The sequence below is a fragment of the Archocentrus centrarchus genome, chromosome 24 (assembly GCF_007364275.1).
Source record: "Archocentrus centrarchus isolate MPI-CPG fArcCen1 chromosome 24, fArcCen1, whole genome shotgun sequence".
NCBI classification, from domain to species: Eukaryota; Metazoa; Chordata; class Actinopteri; order Cichliformes; family Cichlidae; genus Archocentrus; species Archocentrus centrarchus.
In genome coordinates, this window is record NC_044369.1 from 10,619,671 (window position 1) to 10,635,466 (window position 15,796).

Consider the following 15,796-nt stretch of genomic DNA (forward strand, 5'->3'; position numbering starts at 1 on the left):
CAAAACTCTGGAGACAAAAAATTAAGGGTGTTTGATTTCTTTACACACAGAAAACTCCAATCAAATTCTAAGCGAGTCAAAACTCATCACTACAAACCACATGAAAATGCTCAGTGTGCTTATTGGACAGGTGTGTCTGGGGTACAGGAAGAAGATGCTGTGTTTTGGATTAGTGGATAACATGGAAAATTTACTCCACTATTTATGCATGCAACATTGCAGCCAAATTTGTACTCTGCATACACACCGAGGGGTGAAGCAAACCAGAGTTCGATTTAAACAGAATAATGGCCTCAGTACACCAGCCACCTTGCTTGCGCAGGTAGCCAGCTACAGTATTGTCCTGTACGACAGGTGTCACCACTCAGACAATACTGCCACATCAACGCTGATATAGGAGGAGAGGAAGGCAATGGCAGCGGATGTGGCGTCACTTTGACGTCAACTTTGTCGTCCGGTGCTGTTTGTGAGGCACTGCACAAAAGCTATAAAATATCCCTAAAAGAATGATTCAGATATCCACTGTTTTGGAATAATGAAGCTAGTGCAGAAGTGTAATATGACTGCCTTCAAACCATCTATGAATCCAGCAGAGTCCCATAAATTTATATTTCCTAAAAGTGCTTTTATGAAATACTAAGTCAACATTTTTTTCCACAAGCTATAATGTCATTCATTAGCTAAATGAATGATATTAGCTAAATACACTTCTTCTGGTCAGTGTGCTGGTGATCCTGTTGTGATAAATAATCATTAAGTAGATATCAAGGTTCAAATGTATGGGGTATTTCTTTTCAATCAGGTTTTGGGTGTTACCCACCAGCTCCATCCTTCTGGATCAAAAATAAAATGGCAGTGGCAGAAACACAAACTTGAGGCTTCAAAATGGTAACGGGCAAACCAAATGCTGTTGTCACAGTGGAAATGCTCTCTTTTTGCATTTTTGCAAAGCCTATGAACAAAACCAACCTAAGAGTGTGAGTCAAGCCCAGTTTATGAACCTCCAGCGCCCAAAGTACAGGTCTAATTATGTAACACAAGTTAAACCAGCGATGTAGGAGGACTATTGATGAATTTACAGGAAAACCTGGGTTTTATTTCTGGAACTCTAGCTATTGGTTCTGTCAATGGTGGTATCAGTGTATAAAAATAATTGTAGTGCTCTCCAGCTGCAGAAATACTGACAATGACACATGTAAGTAAAATAGTACAGTATAGTGAGCAGCAGTATACCAAAGAATGAATAATGCTTCATCACATTTACCAAAGCTTAATTAAGCAGAAAACAATTGCTTAGGTTGCTAGCAATTGCCCTGGCTGCCCGAAATTTGCATGAACGACACTAATCGACACAAACTGGAAACAGAGTGTGCTTGCCTTCAGAGTAAAAGTTGCGCCTTACCCCTACAAGCAACACATTTCAAACTGTGCAACTTTTACTTTGTCTCCATTTTTGATTTGTGTTGTACTTTTTACAGATTCACTACAGCTTAATGAGTAGTTGGTGTTTGCTGACAAATCCGGTTCAACCTTTCGTACTATGGGCACTCACGGCAATCTGTTAGTGACCCTTTGTAATCAATTTCACCACTCGACATCCTGCAAGCTCAAGCATTTGCTAACTGGTTGGGCAATACACATTCTTTCCTAGCGACCTCTGGTTGCCAGTGGGTCACTGATGGGTCTCTTACGAATGCGCGAATGGGGCTTTATTAAAGGATTTCACAACAACTGCCAGCAACCACTCACAACTGGTTGGGGAATACTTATTATTCCCTAGCAACTGGTGTATGCAAGGGAGTCACCTAGTGGTCTCTAGGCCTGTGTGACCGGGGCTTAATCTCATTATTGAAAGAAACCCCCAAAATACTAAAATGACAGGACAAATTCAGACAAATTGCAAAAATTTGCAATAAAACTGTGCAATTAATTGAATATAGCATAAAGCCAACATATTAAATGAAGAAGCTGAGATATTTTGTTGTGTTTTGAAAAGCATACACTCATACTGGATTGAATGCGAGCAACATGTTTCCAGAAAGTTGGGATGGAGACAAGAAAAGACTGGAGAAAGTTATTAAATGCTGAAGAAAAACAGGCGACACGTCAGCAAGATAATGGGTACAAAAAGAACATCACATGGAGGGAAGGTATGAATGGTTCACTACTTATTTTCTCAACTTGTAATTGCAATTTGTGGATTTCATTGTGTTTCTTGCATCAAATAAATCATCTCACATGTTTTTGTACTATTACCAAGTAAATCTTGGGCTTAAATAATTTGTAAAACATTACTTTCCATTTTCATTTTACACAGCTTCAATTAATTTTGGGGCATTGTATCTTTCTTTCTAAATTCTAATTACAACTATATAAAAAAAAAACAAAAAAAACACAAGGTCACAAATAATTCCAGACATGCTTATCATAATTAAACCATTTTCATGCTCATTAATTCCAACTGGAATTTGCAAACACAAACAGAGCCAGAGAAATGGTTTTCAGCGGTTTGCTGTCTCGCAATATTCATGAAACAGCAGACTTCTTTTTGAAAAGCTCAGCTGATAAATTCTCAGAAAACAACACTTCCAAAATTCACTTTACTTATACCACGTAGGTGCCAACAATGTAAGAAATTACAACAATAAGGAACTAAATTGGAAGATTGAGCCAATAAAATAGGCTTTCGTGAAGATTACAACATTTTTACAATCACAAACAAAGTTGGTTTGATTTCCCTCACCAGCAGCCAAACTGACTTCTATATAGTGAAAACTGGATATGCCTCCAACTGCATCTAATAGGCATGTTGAAATTACTAGCATGGCCATGAGCAAGGCGATGAATGTCAAAACTATTGTGTGACAGAGCACAGCAGACAACAAACGCACACATGGGCTGTGTAGAGGTGTCAGATTTGTCAGGAACAGCCTTCTGACTAAAACCACAAGTCATCATGTCCTGTGATGACAAGTAATTACCATTTTTAGCATATTCACACTTGGATTTACTGTAAAACACATTTTTACAACAAAAACAACATGAAAGCTGACAGAGAATGACCCCAGGGCTGCAGCTTTTGCTCTGACTCCCTGCGAGAAGCTTTAGAGACTGAGCAGTAAACAGACTCTACCGTGTTCAGTGACAGAGCCCAAGGCTGATACATGGGAATCTGGCACAACACTGACAATACGAGAGGGAGAAGAAAAGCTTGTTTATGGTGTTTCTGAACCATGACTGTGCCATTGGAAAGGCGACAAATGCTGTCAATCATATGAGAAATTTACAACAAAGTAGAACAAATGTAAACACGTGTTGCTCATCAGCTCCCTCAGACTGGCAAATTTTCATTATAACTTAATGGACCCTATCCTATATATGATGAAGATGAGATGTTAGTTATCATAGAATGCCCAGGATTGTCTGCGTTGCTGTAGGTCAAACGTCTAATAACGTGATCTCAACTGTATGATCACAGAAAATATGCAACTATGAAATCACTGAACTAAAATTCTGTCTTAAAGTTACAACACAAAGCTTCGATCCAAACCATTTTAGGATAACACACTAAACGGTAGGCTTTCTGTCATTTAAAGCATGTTGAAACACTACACAGTGCATACTCATTCTGTAAGGGTAACTTACCAACAATGTATTTGCTCTTCTTAATCTAATATCTAAATAGTCTACGTTGACGTGCTCAACATCAATCAAGCGTGCAATGATTCATTTTTGTTATATTTTCCATTTTCAGTAGCACATCATAGTGCTGCATGTTTTTTTTTTTCATCCAATAAATTCCACAAAAAATTAATTGTTCCTACGACATCAACATAAGTGTTGATATTAAGGTAAAAATAAATACATAAATAAATACGTTCTGATACAACTGCAGTCTCTGATAGCTGATAGTAAAAGGAGACCATTTCTACTCCAGGTTTCAATACAATTCATTATGACAACTCCCAGTCTCAGCTCCACATTACATTTGCCCAAATTCAGTAAAAATAACTTATTAACTTATTATCTGGCTTTCAAGATTTCCAAAATAGTTTCAAGATTTGAACAAAATACTTAGACAAAATAGCCAGAATGTTAACACCAAGGGGTAAATCAGTCATCCTGTTAATTGTTTTGAGTTTTGCAGGTCAGAAAGTTAAGAATGACTTTAATAAACTTTTAGAGCCTGGAATACAAATTCAAATGCTTTACAGATGAGATGAAACAAAGAAAAGCACCAAATTCTCACAGAGAGGTATAAGCAGGGGATATTTGATATTTTGGCTTTTGCAAATGATCTAATAGATGAATAATTTATCAGTCAACTAATACATTAATTGTTTATGAATATGCAGTGATTAGCAAATGTATTAGACCACCAGCCAATTTAAGGTTTATGCCACAGTACTGGTAATTACCAAAATAATTTTCTTATGTTTCTGTAATGGTTAATCCACCAGTACGCTCAAGCTCTTTAACTGAAATTACATTTTTAACACAAAAATATAATTATTGTTGCTATGAATTTTCACATTTACTGTTTTACAAAAAAGCTGAAAAAATAGCAAAACACATTACTTTTTGATTAAGATTCAATTCAATGAAAATTTATTTATATAGCACCAAATCACAACAAACAGGGGCTGGAGCCTATCCCAGCTATCATAGGGCGAGAGGCATGGTACACCCTCTACATGTCGCCAGCCTGTTGCAGGGCTAACAGAGAGAGACAGACAACCATTCACGCTCACATTCACACCTATGGGCAATTTAGAATCAGCAATTAATCTAACCCCAGGAACTGCATGTCTTTGGACTACCCAGAGAAAACCCACGCAGACCCAAACTTCATTTCCTCAAACGTGTATTTAAATTGACTGAAACTGTCAAATCTGTGCAAGACTGACCTTTACTAATGACATTAGGTAGATTAGATAAGTTAAATCAAACTACGTAGGTTTTTTAATCAAAAAATGTGAATATTAGCTGACATAAAAATGACCTGATTAAATATTACACTAAATTTTTGCAGTAACCATGTGTAAACACATAAGAGATTTCAAAAATCAAAATATGAGGAAAAAGGAAGCTACTTTAGCTGCTCTCTTATTCATAGCAGGTTGCTCTGCAGATTTTTTGCAACCCCAAAGGTATTTCTATCTCCTCCCAGGACTGAACCTGAGATTGTTCGCTTGTTAGGTGAATGCTTAACCATTACACTATGGAGCCACTGCAAAAAAAAAATAGTAGCCGACTGAAAATGAGGAGGTTTCTTACTAAAATACAATAAAATGTACTTATGGAAACCAAAAATTGAGATTAAAAATATATTTTTCAAAGTTGTTTGAGTACTCCTTTATTCAACAGCAGTGTTGACTAAAGACACACCTTTAACAAAGCAGAAATTTTGTGCAATGCCAAATGAAAGTTGGAAGAGCAAAGGGGGGCTTTGGCTTTTTAGCACAATGATAAATTTAAACAAATCTGATTTAATTTATTTCTCACCTTCATCGATGCAAAGGGCCTTTCGTAGTTGCCAACATAGAGGAGGCCGACAGTCTGTGGTAGCAGCCTGCAAAGACAAAAAGATCATGGTTAACACCCACAGCACCCTCAGCACAGGATCTCCACAAGCGCTGCAAAGAAATCACTACGTTGCTTCCATTTTGCAGCTAGTAACAGAATGGTAGAGACGTGAGATTACACCTCTTGAATCCCTGCTGTCACTCGGCACAGCTTGATGTTTTTTAAAATGCGCTATAGGCGTGTTTATAGTGCAAGGCAATAATAATTCTGTAAGACCACACAGGCTAAACACATCGTCACTGACATTATATGAAACTAATCTCCAGGTGACCGTCATCTCAGCAGGCCACTGGGGTTTTAAAGTGCGGGTTTTTATCTTGCGTTCGACGAACATGTGTCGCAGAGCTCACAAACAGATGTCTTAATCACACACTGTTCCCCAGCACCCTCCACCAAAAACACCCCCATGTGCCTGTAGTTATTTCCAGACACTCGGTCTGATGCTGTGCGTGCCACAAACTGCACATACAAACACTGGCACCGGTTTTATATTAGTTAACCATTTTTAGAATGAAAATAAGAGGGCCGCTGTACAGAAGTGACGGCTAAACAACAGTGCAGCTACGCAGGCTGACGCAGCACAGAGAGTTCAGTCGGAGCTGAAATTGGAGACCATCTTTCCATCCACTTCAACCCCCTCTGGTCTAATGATAGCGAGCAGAGGCAGGAAGGAAGCAGCAGTAGACAATAACAAAGCCAAATAGCCATGCACGGATGGACACTGACCAGCGCCAAGATCTCACAACAGCATGTCCAGTCCCATCATTACTCCAACTATTACTTCGGACCTACACATTGTGACCACTTTCGTAAACCCATAGGACTCAAAAAAGAAAAGTGCCCCTATTTTGTCACCATTTTTCCTAAAGCATCCATGAGATTTTCCCAGAGGCCATACAGCAGATGCAGAAACAGATTAGATTGCAGTTCACATCAGAGTCTCATAAGAGCAGACTCTTTTGTTGTCGTTCACAGACTGTTGGACAGCTCTGAGCTGACGTTCCACTCACGGGGTCATGTTTAACGGTGAGTCTTGCTGTCTTAAATTACACTGCAGCGTCAATTTCCCTCTGATTTGGGGTCAGAAGAATAGTGCTACAACAAGAGAACTTAACACAGAAGAAAAATAAAAAGGTATTCAACACAAGGCGGGAGTTTCTGTAAAAACAACCAAGGTGCTGTTAAATGCCAACGCGGTCTGTGAACAGCATGATATCAGAACTACACTACCTGATGGCTGACTACTACTTCAACAGATTTATGAATCTTTAGTAAAGTAAAACATCATCAAATAAAAAGATGCAAATTAAGCAAGAAATTATAAATGGTCAAAGCATTAAGTGTATGTGTGCTTAAAAAAATGTTAATACTGGGCACCAGATTAGTTCATGGCGTGAGCAGGCTACCATATGCCTCGGGGCTGACAGTCAGCGGCCCAGGTTCGGGCCAACAACCTGTAAGACACACAAAGTCATTTTCGAACAAGCACTGCAGGGCTGAATTTTTCTGGATAACCCCTGGCAGAGGTGCAAATATCCCACTCAGCCAAACCAGACATTAATATGTCTTTAACCTGCTAGCTACAAATGTCTGATTCCTCTTATGTGACAAGTGTTTGTAACTGTCATAAAGTGGGCGTCGTGCCACTCAGGCAGCTAGATCACCTAAACTAAACAGTGTATTTCCAGCACCGAGTGTGTGTCTAATGCAAATGATCTCCTGCTGCGTGCTACATGTGAGAAAGAAAAATTATGGAGCATGTCTCCCCTGATTCTCTGAATATTTTTCTTGAGTTCATGGCTGAAAATAATGCTGAATTTATCCAACAAAGCTCCACTCTCTCTATGAGATACTCTTTCTATTGAAACAATAGCCAGTGGTGTTACTGGAACATGATTCTAAAGCTCTTGTACATAAACCAACCTCCACCTTCACAAAAGCATTTTAAGAGAAAAAAAAAAATTCCAACCTACTGTAACAATTTTTACATGTCATCTTGACTTAAAAGGAAATTTATGATCATTAAACACAATAGGGAAAAAGGATTGATAGAGAAAAAAAGATCAGTTGCACTCAAGTATGATTAGTAACTCATTAACCTGCCACTCAGATACATCCCCAGGTGCACTACAGTTTATTTGGAGTCAATCCCATCCAGATGGTGAAAACAGTCACCACAAATGCAACTTTTAATGCTTTCTTTTAATACAGAGCCTTAAAAAAAAAAAAAAATTATTTATTCGATCTCAATAAAACAAACACACCATGTAGGTGCCCCTCAGTAACTTCAGGCATCTCTGTGAAACTCTTTTTTTTTTTTTTTAAATCCTATGATGACCATGACCTTATCATTAAGTTTTATGGTCATTTATATCACCTAATTGCTTGAGCTGTAATGTCATTTCTTTTTCTCTTATGTCTACATGCTACCAACAGGCACCGCAAACTGACTTAGGCTGTACAGCAGATATGGCACGTCACATCAGTTCAAGCCATATAAACTTGTAGCTATGAAAAAAAAAAAAAAAAAACATATAAAGAGATGGACTAAGGCATGATCGTGAGTTTGTTTCAAACAGCAAAAATATACCATACCACAGTCTTATTTTTTAAACATGCTGAAAATAAATGTTAAAGTGGACCTATTATTCTAATTTCCAGCTCCATAATTTATTCTTTATTCTTGACCTTGTAGAACTTTGCATGATTCACAGTATAAAACAATGTTTGTTAACCCTATACTGGGCCTTGGTGAAGCCCTGCAGTTCATCCACTGTCTGAAACAAGCTACTTTAACATGTCACTGTTTATTGTGTCAACTTTCTTCTGACTGGCTACCTCTTGCAGATGACCGTATTGAGAACATCTATTCTCTGTGACATTCTCCAGATCCAACAGTAGAAAAATCTGTCTGCCTCAAAGGGATTACTTGCACATGCAATGACCTCGTTATTTGAAACTTTGGTTGGCAAACAACATTGTTAGCATAATTATGGCATATAGTAAACATCCACAACTGTAACAGTATATATGTGACATACAAGGAAAAGCATGATAAGATCCACTTGAATAGTAATGAATGAATATTGCACAGTAAATGATGTAACGGCTGCACAAACGTGCATGTCCTTGTGATCATGGTGACAGCCGACCCATAGTGGCCTCCGCTCCAGATGTCTTTGTGTGCATATAGAGAAATCCATTCACTCTGGTTCAAAGACAGGCTCCACACTAGCCCTGCAGAGTACTTCATCTTTGTGCTGAAGTCTGAAATGCTCCAAGGTCACAGCAGACTCTGATTTATAGTGTGTGTATATTCCACAGCCTTCTCTGTTGTATCTAAAAAGCAGTGTATATTAATTGTTTGCACATAACAACAACTCAAACTCTGTGACACCAAGTTTGGCCTCCATTACAGTCTGAATCTTTTCTCTCTGGAGGCTAAGTTCAACAGTTTAGTAAGAGTAAAGTACAAAAACTCAGCATTGACTTTGTGTTGCTTTTGACTTTTCTGGTGCATTTTCAGGGCAGGTACTTGACTGAGGTCTGATTGTGGATCCTTTATACACAAAATATGGATTGCGATGCTGTGATGATACTTGACTCCCCAGAGTAGAAGAGTGGTAACGAGAAGCTCGGGCTCTGGGCTCTAGAGAGACAATCCAAGCCAGTTAGACTGGACCACTCTCCTTCTTTTTGAGTCCTTAAAATCACTACACACCTAATAAGAGATGATGTAACCATTACTCATCCTGTCTTCAGAGAGAATACTGACTCAAATTATCCATAATTCAAGCAATCTATACAATAGTCGAGACTGTTCAATTCCATGCTTGGGAGGGGCACTGGTAATGTCAACCACAAAACTGCTTCATCTTTCCATTTCCTTCTTTTCCACCTCTCCTTTCACACAATAATCATCGTCTGCCTCTCTGCTTGCTTTCAGAGAAGGCAATAAAACTTGCAAGGCTGTATGCCTCTGTGGTACGCAAAGATGTGCTCAAAGATTGATTGTGTGGGCTGATGAATAAACAGTTGTTACCTCCTTACGTGCCTCTCTCTCTCTCTCCCCCTCTCTCACTCTCAGTGACTAAAAGATTTGAAAAGCTACACCGAGACTGAGCGAGGTCTGTTGAGAGCTCATCTGCCAGCAAAAATTCATCTTTTGGGGAAATATCAGAACATTCTCAAATGGCAACAATAACCGTCTGTGTTCTCCCACACACAGGGAGGAGTCAAGGCGCTGACTAGTGGGCCTGCTGGCTGGATTTGGAGTATAATGAGTGACTGGGCCCCTGCTGCCGTCCTCTCAGTCTGCTGTAGGTGAATGGTGGCAGGCTTGTGGCTATAACGCTGGGACAGTCACTAAGGTCAGCTGGCTCTCTGAGGAAAAGGCAGCATTTCCAGAAAGCTGACAGCGACTCAGATAGCACTCACAGACTGGACAGCAGAAAATAACACAGAGCTGAAGGATGTGCAGAAAAAAAAAAAGAAAAAGAAAAACAGCACTAGATCTTAGAGCCAAGCTAGCAGCTCCATGAGACTGGCCCAGCAGTGCTTTGATCGACTGCAACTGCCAAGTCAAAGTTACAAGGCCAACGAGCTGATGTTTCCGCAGGTTTAGTGTTTGGTAAACAGCAAAAACTGGGGCAGAAGCTGTTGAGAATGCCATTACTTTTCGAGACAATAAAATTTTGACCTGTGAACGAATCACTAAAGTGATGACATTTTCTCCTGGAGGGAACTTGAGTGCATGTAAGATTGCATGGCAATCCATCCAATAATATTTAAACTCCATCCAAAGCACAAATGCCAACGGCGTAATGGCACAAGAGGACAAACTGAAAAGATAACCATAAGTTATATGAATGTTCCTCTGGAAACAAATAACTGCAACATTTTGTGCAAATCTACCCAGTAAATGCTGAGTTATATCACAGCTGGCGTGCAGGATTAGATTTTCTCTTATAACAAAATGTAAATTGGTGTTCTCTTGATAAATTTACTTCAAAATGAACTGCATGAGACTTGACAACAGCAATTAAGCAGCAGCATCCTGTTTCACAATGGAAACACAGTCCGTTCATTCATTTTCTTAAAGGGGATCTATCACCCGTGTCTGTGTGGGTGTCTCTCTAGGTACTCTGGCTTCCTCCCACAGTCCAAATACATGCAATTAGTGGGGTTAGGTTAACTGGTAATTCTAAAGTGCCCATAGGTGTGAAAGTGAGTGCGAATGGTTGTGTCTCTCTGTGCTAGCCCTGCAAAAGATTGGCAACCTGTCCAGGGTGTAGCCTGCCTCTTGCCCCAAGGCAGCTGGGATAGGCTCCAGCCCACCCCACGACCCTGAAAAGGATAAGTGCAAGAGGATGGATGGATGGATGGATGGATGGATGCTGTTACAATGATGAATGTTCATGTTAAACAATGAAGTCAGTGTATGTGCACACAGTTGCTTTGAATCAAAAACACAAGCTCCAGATTGCTCTAAATTCTCTATTATAAACGGGTCTTTTTTACTTCTGCCTCTGCATGGAGGTAAAGAGAGCCGCTATCCTTAATATGGTCATCGGCAGCCAATCAGAAGGAAGAGTGCTTAAAAGAAGCCTAGAATTAGAGACAGAGGAGATAAAACTGCTTTTTTCAGACAAAAGATGAACTACGGGACTTGACTGAGGTCATGTATTTTGAACTGTGAATCATACAACTTTAGTCCAAGAATAAAATACTGAGCAGGGGATGAACATAAGTTCCTTTTTAAATACTTATCCAACTAGAAAGACCAGAGCCCATCTCAGATGACATTTCGTGAGAAGCATGGTAATTCCTAGACAGCGACTTTGAATCACCAGAATGAATTAACCTAACGTAAGCCATTTTCACACATGCTCTGCAGCCCAGAACTTATCCAGATATTACCAGATGGAAGTGCAAATGTCTGATGAAGTCAGATGTGACATCAGCCGGTCTTTAACCTGCCAGCTCCTCAACACAAAGTCAGTATGATGTCTTATGATGCTCATGTGAGAATATAGCAGGTACTTCATAATGTGCAAATGGGCATCATATACCTTGTTTCCTGCCCTTCTACCTTAAACCAAAGGGAGCACTTCAAGTAGTGAGAACATGCGAGAATCTCCAGAAGTGGTTATCTTAAAAGTGCTCTTGTGTGAAAAATTGCTCTACCTGTCTTTGGGAGAGAACCAGTGCAAACTGGCACAGGGAAACAAACTACAAACAAACTACACACAGGAAGGCCCTGGCCCATCCCCGAACATTTTTACTGTGAGTTATCAGTGCTTACCACGGCACCACCCTGCCTCCAAAGAAACACATTTTTAAAGCCCTCATTACCTGCCAATGTTTTCCCCCCTAATATAGAATTGTCTTTCTGCAAAGTTATAACATATACTTAGGTGATGGTTAGAGTGAATAATTTATATAGCAGAGGCTCATAAAAATAAAAAGCAAGAAAAAGAGGAGCACAAAGCACATACAGCATGTAAGAAATTTCTGGCACTACAGAAAAAAAATGTGCCTAGGCAAAATGGAAAAAGAAATGAACTTTTCACATAGTAGCTGTGCTGCTGTAAGAGGAAGTGAACCCTCAGGCAGAAAAGAAATCTGAAATGAAGAAAAAAAAAAAAAAAAAAAAAAAAAAAAAAGGGTTGAAATAGAAACTGAAAGATGAATGTCAAGGAAATTCAGTGTGCACGCTTTGGAAAGCAATACACAGCCACTATGTTGTACATGTATGCACACGTGGTGGTCTCTGAGTACTCCAGTGTCATAAAATCATAGGTGCTATTGGATTCCTCAGGCAGTGTGTTTCCCTGGCAACAGTGACGTACCCTTCTCCTCTGACTTTGGAGATCTGGAGGCGAAAGTCCACGGAGTTGAGGTTGGGGGGCTTCCACTTGAGGATGTCGTCACACTTCCCAGCCTTGTATCTCTGCGGAGAAACCCAAACCCCCAAAAAATTACAATATGGAAGACGCATTAGGATAAAATACATGAAATGTGCTTTTAAAGAAGGTGGCACAGTGGTTCCTCGTGGAGTTAATTCATGTGTTAATTTATCAAACACAAGAGAATTAATGGTTGAATAATTCATGAACTGAGCAGAATTTTTCACACAGCTAATGAGCTGAAAACCCTCATACAAATTAAGCTCTATTAAGATGCACTGTTGGTATCCAACTAATTGATCTCGGATTAAAAAACAGTCACAGAGTATCAAAAACGTCATGAAAAAAAGTGACCCCCCCCCCCCAATTACAGAATTGAATGCAAGCACTCCAAATTTGAAAATAAATTATTAAATATGATAATTTTATGGTGGGAATACGAGAATAGTTGTGTAAATATAATTATGACAAATTATTATGCAGTGATTCAAGATGATTACATTTTTCACATCACTGCTGTGTTTCACTGCGCAGCAACATATGACACATGCCAAACAACATGCTTCGATTATTCATGCATGCCTGACATTTTAGAAGGACATGAATCAAGAGAAGTGAAACATGAGAAATGTAAAGGCATGACGGGTGGAGGCGGGAACAGATGACCAGATTCTGTCACTGTCAGGTTGCCCAGTAACAGAAGTCTACTCCAAGGAAATGTGTGGAAAACAGACAGGATTCCTCAGGAGAGCCTGCACCGTCATAGCACACGACTAAACAAGGAGTTCCTGTTCAACCCACGTTATGCCCTCATGGCAGTACTATAGAAAAGAAATGAAAATCAACACAGTATGAAAGAATCATCACTAAAACCTACTCTGCTCCTCGATGTACAAGGATAAGAAGTTCGGCGCGCTAACAGTTTTCAATCAAGCCAACCCAGTACCTTTAGTATAAACGTATACCTAAATTGTGTGGAGTAACTGGTTGTACTATATGTTTCTGAGCCTGTGCAAAGGCAAACATGTTTAAAGTTCCAAATAATGACGCCTCATGGATCTCTCTCCGAGAACTATGTCTTTTATGTCTCCATTTAGGTAATTTGATAAATGTGCAAAAGGGGTTACATGATCAGAGATTTGGACAGTCTCTCATTTTATAAACTCATGACATTTATACATACAGAAGGTGACACAAGCACTGCTTTATTAGTTGTTTGAAGGATAAGATAAAAAAAAAAGGAAAAAAGAAAAGGAAAAAAAAAACAGTCTGAAGCACATCCTTAGGTCTGTGGTTAAGATTCTGACCATTAACTGCAAATTCTTAACTCTGGACAGGGTCATTTGTCTTTTTAAAGGTGGAATACTAACCAATTATATTCTGCAAGAGAAAGACATGTATAAAGGCTAAAAACGCTTGAAAGTTTGCATAATATGTACACTTAGGCCCTGCTCAAAAGACTAGCATCAACCGAGCAGCTCCAGTTATTTGCAATAACTGCGGAGGTTGTCTGTACATGGCAATTCTGCCATGTTCATTATTTGGAAAGCTAAAGAACTCCACCTCAAATTACCTGCTATAATTTGTGACACACAGAGATCCTGCGCTGGGAGTCAGCATCTCTGTGATATGGGGTCTATTTTCCCAGGACTTTTTTTTTTTTTTAATTTCTGCATCTTGCTTCTGAAACATTTCCAGTCAAGAATTACAGAAGCTCTGCTGGCAATTATAAATGAAAGCTGTGATATCATTATGGGTGCAAATTCGTGAGGGCTCATGTCACAGACCATGGGGACACATTCAGAGAGAATAAGCTCAAATGTACCACAACTGTAAAATCTCACAAGGATGGTGTAATGGATAGCAAACTACATTTGCTTCCAATGTGTACATATCCCAGTGATGATGTTGGCATCTGTGGCTAAACGAATAAAATACTAATACATTCCATTTTTACCTATCAATAATCTGCCATCCTCTGATTCATAGATTTAGATATAATATTGGTTTTATCTGTTTAGAAGGTCACTGGATTCTATCCCAGCTGGTATTCAGTGAGAACTGGGGTATATCCTGGACAGTTTGTACAGTATATACAAATATGGCCAGAATTCTTTGGCTTTCTTCTGGCTGCTCCATTAGAGGGAACAACTATGACCTCAGTAAACACTTTACTAATTATTTCATGGTCACATTCACTAGTTTAAACTCTTGATTAACTCTTGATATGAACCTTGCAATTTAATTTAATCAAGAGTCAAATAAATGATACAGCAGAGTATGGTTTACCATGGGGCTACTTTGAGTCACTATTGTATGGGGCTAACAGTGAAAAGCCATTTAGCACACAGACTATTAAGATTTTTGGGGATATTTTGGTCGGGCACTTCTGTGATTAGAAAAACCCTAAGCACATGTTCTGTCACAGTGCCCGAAACTTAATGTAACGTACTGTGTGGGCATCATTATAAGATTCCTGCACTGATAGAAAATTCTGAAGTTAACTTTATAAACTGGTTGAGTTGAGGTCAGATTGACTTTGTCATGTCTGGTTTAAAGAGAAGGGACCACAAGTGTTGGGTGTCCTTCAGCTTTGTCCACTGTGGAGCTGTCAGTGTGGGAGGTGGCCTTCGTGTGCCTTTGAAACCAGCACATGCTGCAAAAGCTTTTCATGGTATTGAGCTAGACAGGAGGAAAAAGACGGTATGTCTCCTGCAGGACCTCGATTGAGTACATCTTTTCTTCTGAAATTGTGGTTGTGGAAAGGAACATTCTTCAGTATAATTAATTATGCTATGCAGTACAGGTATCAAAATAACCATTAGAAAATAACATACCACTTATGAAAAATAAACCACAAATCTAATGACTGCATAGTCAACAAATGACTTTATAAGTGAGCTCAAAAAAAGAGAAATAAATATGGTGCTAGCTTGCAAAGAGCTAGAAGATATAAGGGCAAGCATGGGTCCTCAAGCTGACAGAACCTGCCTAGTTAATGAATAGTCAGACCCCCATAAAACTCGACTCCCTTGGGATCCATTGACGCATATTCTCAACTCTGCATACTAAAATGTGTGCGCTAACATTTTCAATCGAAGTGATATTTGCTTTAAATGAATGCATGCCGGCAGAGCCATAGCAACAACCTCATAAAAGCCCAATCAAAATAAACAGTCAACCTTTAAATTCATTTCTAAATGGAAGAAGTGCTGCCTGCTGAACTTGTGCTTTCATTACTATTGTCAGCCTTGTCAACAAGTGACTGCACATGCAAAATAAGAGCTTTATTATTGAAGTGC

General features: G+C 39.2%; 1 protein-coding gene across 1 annotated transcript in view; it reads right to left on the reverse strand.

Annotated features, from left to right (window-relative positions):
* Positions 1-15,796, reverse strand: part of rngtt (RNA guanylyltransferase and 5'-phosphatase) — a 117,329-nt gene that overhangs the window by 12,198 nt on the left and 89,335 nt on the right. Inside the window, exons 13-14 of the mRNA XM_030721366.1 lie at positions 12,438-12,538; positions 5,506-5,572 (exon numbers count right to left, since the gene is read on the reverse strand). Coding sequence (XP_030577226.1) covers positions 5,506-5,572; positions 12,438-12,538 — 168 coding nt within the window. The remainder of the gene's footprint in view (positions 1-5,505; positions 5,573-12,437; positions 12,539-15,796) is intronic.